General features: G+C 34.4%; 2 protein-coding genes across 2 annotated transcripts; both read right to left on the bottom strand.

Annotated features, from left to right (window-relative positions):
- Positions 1-108: 108 nt before the first annotated feature.
- Positions 109-3,885, bottom strand: LOC123892505 (ribokinase-like). Its single transcript, XM_045942304.1, has 12 exons — positions 3,642-3,885; positions 3,474-3,563; positions 2,850-2,927; positions 2,651-2,725; positions 2,350-2,402; positions 2,050-2,200; positions 1,788-1,898; positions 1,430-1,556; positions 1,193-1,293; positions 849-987; positions 703-755; positions 109-616 (listed from the first exon to the last, which is right to left on the bottom strand). Exons 1-12 carry the CDS (start codon positions 3,675-3,677, stop codon positions 533-535), a joined length of 1,098 nt encoding a protein of 365 aa, XP_045798260.1. The 5' UTR covers positions 3,678-3,885; the 3' UTR covers positions 109-532.
- LOC123892506 lies at positions 109-6,980 on the bottom strand. Its single transcript, XM_045942305.1, has 5 exons — positions 6,689-6,980; positions 5,649-6,521; positions 5,121-5,293; positions 4,858-5,011; positions 109-261 (listed from the first exon to the last, which is right to left on the bottom strand). Exons 2-4 carry the CDS (start codon positions 6,444-6,446, stop codon positions 4,891-4,893), a joined length of 1,092 nt encoding a protein of 363 aa, XP_045798261.1. The 5' UTR covers positions 6,447-6,521; positions 6,689-6,980; the 3' UTR covers positions 109-261; positions 4,858-4,890.
- Positions 6,981-11,120: the final 4,140 nt, after the last annotated feature.

Here is an 11,120-nt window from a genome sequence, read left to right as displayed (position 1 = left end):
ATTTCCCTTTAAAACAAGAGGGCCAAGACATAAAAACAATGTCATTTCCTCTTTGGAATCTCAGTTTTTCTTTCTTAAGTTGGAGTGTATTGATGCGAAGTATTAGAATCAGTCCCCAAGTACGACATTTAATTGATTAAACCGAATGGTTTGCTTACAAACTTGTAGCATTTCTAAATTATTTACATATTGTGCAAAAGAAACTCAAAGCTACACATCAGTTTGTTATTTCAATTATTAGAATAGAATGTCTTTGTTTCTCGCAACAGAAACTTCGTCGATTCATTATATCACATCTCTTCTAAGCACCGGTAGTTGCCATTGCTCCAAGATGAAAATGTTGAGGTAAACATTGTGACTCATTGCAACCTTCATCTTCCTCTGTGTCCCAAAGGAAACTTGCATATGCTGCATTTACATGGCAGATATCATTCATGAAAACACACACTTGTAAAACAAGGAATGAAACCAATATCTAAAACAGTTGACCAATATAATTTATCATTCCTTTCATCGATCTAACTTGGTAAAGCTACTCCCTGAAGGATGCTAGGCACTGATCGTTGTAGCGAGGAAGACCACTTCGCGCCCCTAGAGCTCTGCACTTAGCAGCTGCCTGCAATTAACATAGCAAGGCATAAGCTTCTTACACACAAAGTAATCCAATTTTTTTAGTTAGCACTCGAGTGCAGGACTATTTACCACATTAGCAGCAAAGCATAGCATTTTCTCTGTTGCGAAGTTGGCGCAGATAGCTGAAAGCAATCAAGGACATTGTTTATAAACAATAAAGCAACGGCCATTCATGGTTCACAATAATAAGATATAGAAGAAAGTTGGCACATTACCGTAGAGAACAGCTCCGGCGAATGCATCACCAGCACCAGTGGTATCAATAAGCTCGTATGGTGGTATGTTTTCAGCTGTTCCGATATATAACTTACCACAAATTGTTCCTATACCATCTGCTCGCAAATTTGTCACCGACTGGAGGTAAAGAAAAGAGAATATAATACAAGTGTACCGGAAATGCAAATCAGCTACAATCCACTTTATAAGTTCAAAAATACAAGAATATATGACTAATATTTTTATTGCAATCGTATTTTATAGTAGATTATGTGCAAAACATGATTTCATTTTTGTAAAAGTGAAGCTGTCAAAAAAAGTTTGAAAGTTTCATTAAGATTACCGATGATATGCAGGTTGGAATGTTAATGCTCGCATTCTTTTTTGTTTCCAGAGATTCCAGTAATTGGTCAACATCCATTTCTTCTTCTGTGGATGGAACCTCTGCCAGAAAAGCAAAATAAGTGCAAAGAACACTGTTTAGTGTATACATTAAGAGAAAATACAACATAAAATTATTACTCGACGCAAAACTCTAATTTCCAAAAAGTCCAACAAAGGAATAGGAGTATGTACTAACCATTAGCAGTTCTCTCAAGCATTATACAACCATCTTTTCCCAAAGTTACAATCACAAATTTGACTTTTGGCAACCTTAGAAGCATAGAAACAAGTGCTTTTGGAACAGTTGCTGCCTCTGTCCATACCTATCAACAAAAATAGGTGCAACAAAGCAAATGACAAATATTTATTTGAATTTATAAAAAATTTAGCAAGCAAAAAAGGACAATGGATGTATGATTGGGGTCAGAAAAGTAGTATATCTTCACAGTCACAAAAAGATAATATAATTGGTGAAAATAAAGCTTAGTATACTTCACAAAAAGTAGTATACTTCTGTTACAATATATCACTTCTAATGAAAACGATGAACTTGCCTGCGGAAACTGTGCAGCGCATACAACATAATCAACTACTTTGATGAGATCATCCAACCCTTCTCTTGGCCTTTCTGCATCCATTAAGATAGGTATATTCTTCTTAACCGCCTGTACTGAAAAGTATAAAATTTTGTTTAATTTCTTATCAGAGTAAGCTCTACTGTCATGAAAAAACATGAATATCACGAAGTTTCAGATAGAAAACAAAAGGTGAAATCATTTGCTGATCAACATCGAGCAAATTTATGCAAATAATAACCTCGTGCGCAACAACTAGAGCAGTTTCATGCAATCTCCCATCTAAATAAGCAATTTTCGTTCCATTCAACGCAGATAACAAACTTGATTCGGTAAGATCAGCTGGTTTCATTGGAGGAAATCCTGGTGTATGTAAACAAGTACGCGACTTGCTGAAACATTACATTAAAAACTAGTCAAGGTACAAATATATTTTCAATAGCCGCATTAACATCAAATCCTTGAAGATCTTAATATAAAACAAATCATGATAGTACTTAGTTTTTAAGATTAAAAGAAGGACCAAACCAATGACCATTACGTTTGGTTGTCAACAATGATATAGGTAAATGGTGAAGTGCCTTCCTTAGATACCTGCAAATAAGAAGAAGCTCACTAAATAGCAACGATGAATACCACATGCATTAGAAATATTTGGAAGAAACAAATATAAGTAGCTAAAGAGTAAACTCTGATCATTGGGTTATATATATTGCTATGTAGTAAAAGGTTTCTATTGCAAACTTAAATTCAGTCTCGGATGGTGACACTAAAAATGCTGTGTATTTCAAAAACCAAAACAATCATTAAGATCCCAAATCATAATATTGTGAGAAAATTACCACTATAAAGGAGGTATCCACGCCATCAGCCTGTAGTTCATCTAATATTCTCCTTCCTTGAGTGTCGTCTGCTATCTAATGAGTATCAAACAGGTTTATGTGAAGGCATAACACAAACACAAAAGTTAATAAAATTTGTCATATCTCACAAGATTTGTGAAGAGAATAGAGAAGCATAGAGTGTGTGATGGTTAAAAACCTTGGAGATGATCCTTGGCTTGAGGCCCAAGCGAGCCGCGCAGGTTAAGGCATTGCCTGTGTTACCACCTCCTTGAGTCTACAGAAAAAATGTTAGATTGAACTTACAGGAATCTCTAAAGAAATGTGATTTTTAGATTACATAGAAAAAACTATTTATAATTATTTTTTATAAAAAAATATCATCCAAACCAACCACACTCTTTAAAATCATATTATTTTCCAGAAGCTACTAAAAGTAGTTTTTCAATATAATTAGATTTCAGATTTGCTTCAAATTATTATTATATTTAAAAGAGGAAACACACACAATAACAAAAGTTGAATTACTCTCAAGATCCCTATTTGGAGATTTTTAAACAGGTTTATGAAGTAAAAAAATTGTAATTAGGCCCCTAAACTTGTTAATAATTATATTTAGGTCCCTAAATTTTAAAAGTAAATTAATTGAATCTACAAAGTTTGAAATAATTTTGTATTTTTTTAGTACAATAATTTTGTATTTAGTTATTGTGAACTTTCAATAATTTGCAATGAAATACCTAAATTCAAGATGTAATTAAAAATTATTTACAAGTTTAAGTGCTTCTGATGGAAAAAGAAAAGAAGAAAGTAATTAAGTTACCTTGAAGGAAGTGCTTCTGATTTTTTGATCTGGCTGAGGAAAAGCAGCAACAGTGGCCAACAAATCCAATCCCACAGCTCCACACCCCACCTGCATAAACACAAAAAAGATTCAATTTTTAAGCTTCAAAGATGAAAAGGAAATGATTGAATCAAAGAGTGAACTTACCACAATTGAATTTTCAGGAAGGAAATCACCAGACATAGTGCTCACTCAAACTCAGTCAAACACAAAGAGGGTGAAATTAGTAGCTTAAGTTTTTGTTTAAAATTACAAATATGTCCTTATGTTTATGCTTATCAGTTATCACACATACATTATGCTGACAATGTGAATATTTTGTTTGTCTTGTTATAGTCATTCTGTTTGTCTTTTATTGTTGTTGAATAATCTTGCTTTTCTGTGATGTTTCATTTTTATAATCTTGTTATGTTATTTATTATCATTGTTAAATAAAATGATAACAACTGCAAAATTGGTTTGAAACAAGTGTTGAACTTAGAGCTGTAAAAAGGGTCTTAAGGGGCCGGCCCTTTAAGGGGCGGACCCACTTATTCCTGATTATTAATTTTATTTAAATTTTAAACACAGTTTTTTTAGGGTGCCGATCGTGGACAGTGCTGATTGAAGAAAAAGAGAATAAGTTCACGACACTAGAAAAATTGTTTAAAATTTAAATAAAATTAATAATCAGGAATAAGTGGGTCCGCCCCTTAAAGGGCCGGCCTCTTAAGGCCCTTTTTACAGCTCTAGTTGAACTTAAAGAGATGTACCACAAAAAAAATCCAGTTTTCCTCTTGAAATTGTTAAAGAAACACATCCTCACTTATTCTCTGTGCTTTTATCGTTTTTTTATTTTATTTTTATATACAAAATCGAAAAATAAAATAATTGAAAAAATTGTTAAATTTGACCGCGATGGGACTCAAATCCACAATCTGTGCTTTTATCTTTGTAGTGATGAATGATGATGAGGTTAGTGTCATCGATGGCGGATTTCCTGCCATAAAATGTCATGGTCCGCCATCCTTCCACGGCGGGTGTCAAAAAGGAAACATATGGCCGATATTTGACAACACCGGATGAAATGGATGAAACATTTGTCCTTGTGCTATTTACTCTTTTAACTCGAGTTTGCTTTCTGGCTAAAACAATCATTAATCATGTTTTACTTATCGTTAGATCGAATTGAATTCTAGATTATCAAGAGGGTCAAGACAAAATAATGTCATTTCCTCTTTGTAATCTCATTTTTTCTTTCTTAACTTGGAGCGTATTGATGCAAAGTATTAGAATCAATCAGTCCCCAAATACGACATTTAATTGATTAAACCGAATGGTTTGCTTACAAACTTGTAGCATTTCTAAATTATTTACATATTCTGTTGATTCGTTGATTCATCATATCACATCTCTTCTAAGCACCGGTAGTTGCCATAGCTCCAAGATGAAAATGTTGAGGTAAACATTGTGACTCATTGCAACCTTCATCTTCTTCTGTGTCCCAAAGGAAACTTGCATATGCTGCTTGTACATGGCTGATATCATATCATGAAACAATAAGCTATTGTTAGAATGGTTTTCCAACTTGATAAAAAGTATAACAATAATCTGAATTGAATGTTATGACTGATATTGTATTTGTACCTGTCATCAGGAGAAGCTTGTACTGCTCGTTCGAAATAGCTAGAGGCTCTTTCTTGGTCATGATGTAGCTCCCAAATTAGTTTCCCATACTGTGATAAAACTTCTCCATCATTTGGGTCTGCTAGTATGGCTCTAGAATAATACTCTTCTGCTCCTTCAAGGTCTTGTTTGAACTGTCAAAAGTCAAAACAACATCAATTTTGCATTCGACACGAATAGTAGTATAGTATCGACCTCTTTTGGATTGACTTATTTGAGTTTATCTACTGTCATGAGCACTAGTGAGACCGTTTGAGAGAACTTCTGCAAACAGTTTATGGTATGTCATAAGTTGTTTTCAACTTATTTTCATAAACTCTCCAACATAGCTTATGAAAACAAATTATAACTTATATAAAAGTCTTTGCCTTTATTTTATCTGTTTGTTATAACAATAGCTTATGTATATGCATTTATATGATAAGTGTTTGTGATATATATAAGTGCTTAATTAAGTTGTTTATCCAAACAGAAGGAAATAGAAGTTACCTGATACAGAAACTGAGCATAATTCCTCAGAAACAATGGATTCCCTGGATTTTGCTGCACCATTTTCTTGTAATATTCTTCCACCCCATGATTATCATTATTATCTCCATCATTCCTTTCAGAACCCATAGAATTATAATCACCACCTCCATTGCCTCCTCCCCTGCAGTCACCACCTATGCCATCACCACCACCACCACAGAAATCAACACTAACACCAAGTCCCTTTGCAAGATACATTTCTTTATCACCAAACTCTCCCTCTTCATCAAAACTCACCCTGCAAACTCTATCCAAGTCTGCACTCACCATCATCCTATTCATCACACTGAACTCATCATATCCTTCATCTTCTATATCACTTTCTTCCACATCTTCCTCTTCTTCACGCAAGCCGGTTTGCTTCGAAAGAGAGAAAGATGGAATGGTCTCAAGTGCCAAGCCTCTTTGTCTACCTGAATACCTCTTAGAAGGAGGATCCATTAAACTGAAACTATCTTCATTGTAATTGCAAGTAGCATAGGCCAAGTCTTCCAAGTTCCCTTCAGATTGAACTCTTCTAATTAAGCCTTTGTTTTGCCTTTCAAGATCAGATATGGAAGGAGAAATTGGAGAAGAAGTGCATGAAAGTTTGTGATTATGATGATGTTGGAGTGAAGTGGTTGATGGTGGAAGTTGCTTAACTGCATGACATGTTTCAAGGTGAATCATATGAGTATGATGATTAGGACTATCTGTGAAGGAACTAGAAGATAAGAGGGAACCAAGAAGTGGTGTTGAAGAGCTTCTTAGCAACATGTTTTCTGATTAATTGATGATGATTGAGGATATGAATCACTTTTATATGATTGTCACTTATACAATCTAAAACACCTGGAAAAAATGGAAAGAAAGAAAAGGTTAGAAACTACTACATCAGAGAAAAAACTTAGAACTTAGAAAAACATTGATTTTTGAAACAGAAGATTAATTAGCATAACTATAGCAGAAAGGAGAAGAAAGAAGCAATACCCTTTAATTAAAAAAGAAAAAGGCAATACCTTTTTAGATAGTGGAGAGTTATCAGATGACAGGAAAGAATTTTGTAGCAGTAGACAACAAATCAGAACAATTTGATTTTTATAAATACAACTAGGGTTCTCTTATTATATATATAGGGGAAAAACTATAGGTTATCCTTTACACTTGAATATGAATGCTATAATATTCTTGTGTATTATTTTCTTTTCTAGCATCTGTCAAGAAGCTGTTAGGCAAACAAAGTGAATTTTGTTTTTTCAACTGAATTTGCGGTGGATTCTCCTATTCCAACCGAACTTTTTCTGTACGCAAGAGTCAGGATCAATGAAGCACGAACACAAATATAGACATCGGACCCGAAATAGACACTGACACGTCAACACCAATTAAAATTTGAGAAAATGACATAATTTTATGTAATCACAAGTGTTTATGTCGTGTCGCCGTGTCGGTGTCTGACACAGATGCCTATCTGACACCGGGACACGCCTAATTCAAAGAGTGTATATGCTTCATAGGTCATGATGGAACCCTAACCACTTACTTAAAAGTTCCTATGTGCATATCTTTTTTTGTCTGTCGCTTAGTGGTTAGGCTTTCATCCCTTAAGTTAAATATTTGGAGAATATCAGTTTTGAACCTCGGCCTCTCCATATTACAATGTCCCTAGTAACTGAGTTATGTTGATCGGATCTTCTGTATTATTTCATATGGAATCAAAATTATTTATTTTTCATCCAAATAAATAAATAAAAGTTTTTATATTGGATATGAATTAAGTGGTGGACAAAGCTTTTGAAGCAAAACATCAAATACTTGGTGAGCTGTTTCGCTTGGTTAAGAGTTGACGGTCCAAAAATGTTACAGTAAAGTACTTAGAAAATCATTGTCATTACCTTTTTCACATAAAATAAAACATGATAAATAAAAACTGCACCAACCATTACATGAGAAGCATATTCATCCATAAGAAAAATATTGATGCATTATTATCACAAACAAACAAAGGAAAATGTTTTCATGAAATTGAGATGCAACATGTTTTAACCCACACAAACATAACTATTATCTTCTCGTACCTTACACGTGCCTCTTCTTCTAATGCTTCGTGGATTATTCTCGTCACCAATATTGAATTGCTCACACCAAATAATCTTCCAGAATTTCTGCACGAGGAAATTGGGTTTTTTTTATATATATATATAAGCGAGGAAATTGGGTTGTTAAATTACTTAGGAAATTCATTTAATTCCGTCAAAAAAAAAAAAGGAAATTCATTCAATGCAAAAAAACAAAAAAAGGAAATTCATTTAATATAAATTACTATTATATAGTTTGTCTTTTTTATTCTCTCTCTTATATGGGCCTTTTTGCCTTACCAAAAAAGAATATGGGCCTTTTTGGCCCTCTCATGTAAAAAAAAAAAAAACAGAAAAAGAAAAATAAGTCGAATTCTTTCACATGGCCGGCACAATAGATTGTGTGGCCTAAAGCAAACATTAACACGTGGCTTTTAAATTTTATTAAAATATTTCTTTTGGTAAAAAAATACTCCTACAAATTATGTATATTATCAACTTTAATCTGCTGCAAACAACACATAAGTTAGTTAAATACTTAACTTCCAATTCTCATGAGTACTTGGCATGCACACGCACGCATGCGCACACAGTGGCACACGCGCTCACACACACATTTGTAATTCATAGGAGTACTTGGACTAGATGCAAGATCTGCCGCAATTGTTATGAGAGCAATTAGAAATATAGTGAACAATGGAAGAACAAATGCTTGTGCCATCCATCAACCCAATATTGATATATTTGAATCTTTTTATGAGGTAAACTATGTTTTCTTACATTATCAAGCTTTTGATCATTATTTTCAACAAAATGTGGTTGTTCTTGATGAAGCAAGGAGGGCAAGTGATATATGTGGGGCCAATTGGACATCATTCTTCTAATTTCATAAGTTACTTTGAGGTAGAATCACGATGAAATGTCACATACTTAATCCAAACACATTCTAGAGATTATTTGATAAATATATTATATTCAAAGTTTCTAATTACTTAATCCAAACACATTCTAGAGATTGGTATGGTAGTGTAGACTCGAGAATTTAAAGTGTACTCTTCTCTATATGGCACGTTTGAATCCTTTCGAGCCTATTGACTTTAATTTGTCCTCAATTAGTGAGATAGTGGAATTAGTCCATCGAATTAGTTGATGCTTATATGAATAGGATACAAATACCCAATTTCTAAGAAAAGAATAATTGAAGACTTTTGTTCTAGATTTGATGGTCTTTCAATTATTTTGTGATTTTTAAAAACTAGAACCATAAACTATAAAAAAAAAATTGTAAATAAATCTTGATTTATTATTAATTTTTAATTAGGATAATTAAACTAAAAGTTTTTAATAGAACCCTTAAACTTTATTATTAGTAATTAGTGTTGGCGCAGCTGAAGCTTTTGGCTTCGATCACTTTGGCCTGCACAGGCCTAGCAAGCAAGCAAGGATACACGCGCGCGCTGCACTGCACTCTGGCCACGCCAATGAGCACAGTTTCTGCAGGATCTACTATCCTTGTTGCTGCAACAATGGTGAATGGATGAAAAGAAAGAAAAGCACTTGTTTAACAGAGGAAGAAGAAGAAGAAGATTAGAGAAAAATAGAATCAGTTTTATTCATCCTCAATGGGGAAAAGTAGTTGAATACAATCACTAATCATGAGCCAATTATTTATACTAGATCGTCACAATGGTTGATGATTCTCTTAGGCCCTAACCAACTAACAACTTCCTAACTGACTCTAAAACACTTTAACAACCTAGGTGAATCAAAAACTAACTGAATCTAACAAACTCTATTTAACAAACTAACTAACTTGCTTCTCAAGCAATTAGTTACACTTTCACTTTTGCTAGCTTGCACACCAAGTCAGCTTATTCACAACATGAATTAACCATCTAAAGTCTTCTTAGATTCAACACACCCCCTTAATTCATGTTGTCCACTGTCTCAATTCCCATTTCACTTCTCAACTTTTCAAATACCTGCACTGTTACAGCCTTGGTTAACAAGTCTGCAACTTGCTCATCACTTCTGCAGTGCATTAGGGCCAAGTTACCATTGCTTACCTGCTCTCTTAAGTAATGGAACCTTAGCTCTATATGCTTGCTTCTTCCATGAGCAATAGGGTTCTTTGCAAGATTGATAGCAGACATATTATCAATCTTCAAAGTAACTGTCTCACACTTGTCTTGACTGATCTCTTCAATTAGGTTTTTCAACCAAATAGCTTGACAAGTGCTGAGTGATGCTGCTATGTATTCAGCCTCACATGAGGATAAGGCCACTACAGGTTCCTTCTTTGAACACCATGATATTGGTGATCCACCATAGAAAAACATATAACCAGCAGTTGATTTTCTATCTTCATGATCACCACACCAATTTGAATCTGTATAGCCCACTAGCTTGCATTCTCTGTCTCTGTCACTTGCAGGGAACATAATACCATAGTTTATAGTCCCTTTCACATATCTAAGTATCCTTTTTACTGCAATCATGTGTGAACCTTTAGGCCTTTCCATAAACCTGCTAGCAATCCCTACACTGTAAGCCAAGTCTGGTCTTGTATTGCACAAATACCTCAGAGAACCAATCAGCTTTCTATAGAATGTAGGGTCTACATCCTCTTCTTCTGCACACTTAGTTAGCTGTGACCTTGGCTCAGCAGGTGACAATGCAACATTGCATTTGTCCATCTCAAACTTCTTCAAAATCTCTGATGCATATCTAGTCTGGTGCATTAAGATTCCTTGCTCATTCCTCAGAAACTCAATGCCTAGAAAATATGTCATGAAGCCTAAATCTGTCATTTCAAACTCTTCCTTCAAGTCACCCTTGAACTCACTAATATAGGATTCATTGCTTCCTGTGATAAGCAAATCATCTACATATAGACAAATTATAATGACTCCCTTTGCAACATCTTTCTTGACATACACTCCATGTTCTGTGACACATTTCTTAAACCCTATTTCATTTAAGAACTTGTCAATCCTTTTGTTCCAAGCTCTTGGAGCTTGTTTCAGACCATAGAGTGCCTTCTTAAGCTTATACACCTTAAGCTCTTGACCTTTCACTTCATAACCAGGTGGCTGGGCAACATACACTTCCTCTTCTATAGGACCATTCAGAAAAGCTGACTTCACATCCATTTGATACATTGGTCAATCATTTAGGTTAGCAAGAGCAGTTACTAACCTAATTGTTTCCATTCTAGTAACAGGTGCAAACACTTCATCATAGTCAATACCTTCTTTCTGAAGAAATCCCTTTGCCACTAGCCTTGCTTTGTATCTGGTTATCTCACCCTTTGAGTTCACTTTCAGCTTGTAAACTCACTTCACATCTATTGCTTTCTTTCTCTGTGGAAGAT

Source organism: Trifolium pratense, linkage group LG6, assembly GCF_020283565.1.
Source record: "Trifolium pratense cultivar HEN17-A07 linkage group LG6, ARS_RC_1.1, whole genome shotgun sequence".
Lineage (NCBI taxonomy): Eukaryota > Viridiplantae > Streptophyta > Magnoliopsida > Fabales > Fabaceae > Trifolium > Trifolium pratense.
This window is presented reverse-complemented; position numbering and strand designations above follow the sequence as displayed.

Coding starts and splice junctions, on each gene's coding strand:
- LOC123892505 (XM_045942304.1), bottom strand. CDS start 3,677: ATGTCTGGTGATTTCCTTCCTGAAAATTCAATTGTG. Junction 756..848: donor CGCCGGAGCTGTTCTCTACG/GTAATGTGCCAA, acceptor GATTGCTTTCAG/CTATCTGCGCCAACTTCGCA. Junction 617..702: donor TATGCTTTGCTGCTAATGTG/GTAAATAGTCCT, acceptor TGTTAATTGCAG/GCAGCTGCTAAGTGCAGAGC.
- LOC123892506 (XM_045942305.1), bottom strand. CDS start 6,446: ATGTTGCTAAGAAGCTCTTCAACACCACTTCTTGGTTCCCTCTTATCT. Junction 5,294..5,648: donor ATGCTCAGTTTCTGTATCAG/GTAACTTCTATT, acceptor GACTTTTGACAG/TTCAAACAAGACCTTGAAGG. Junction 5,012..5,120: donor CAAGCTTCTCCTGATGACAG/GTACAAATACAA, acceptor ATATGATATCAG/CCATGTACAAGCAGCATATG.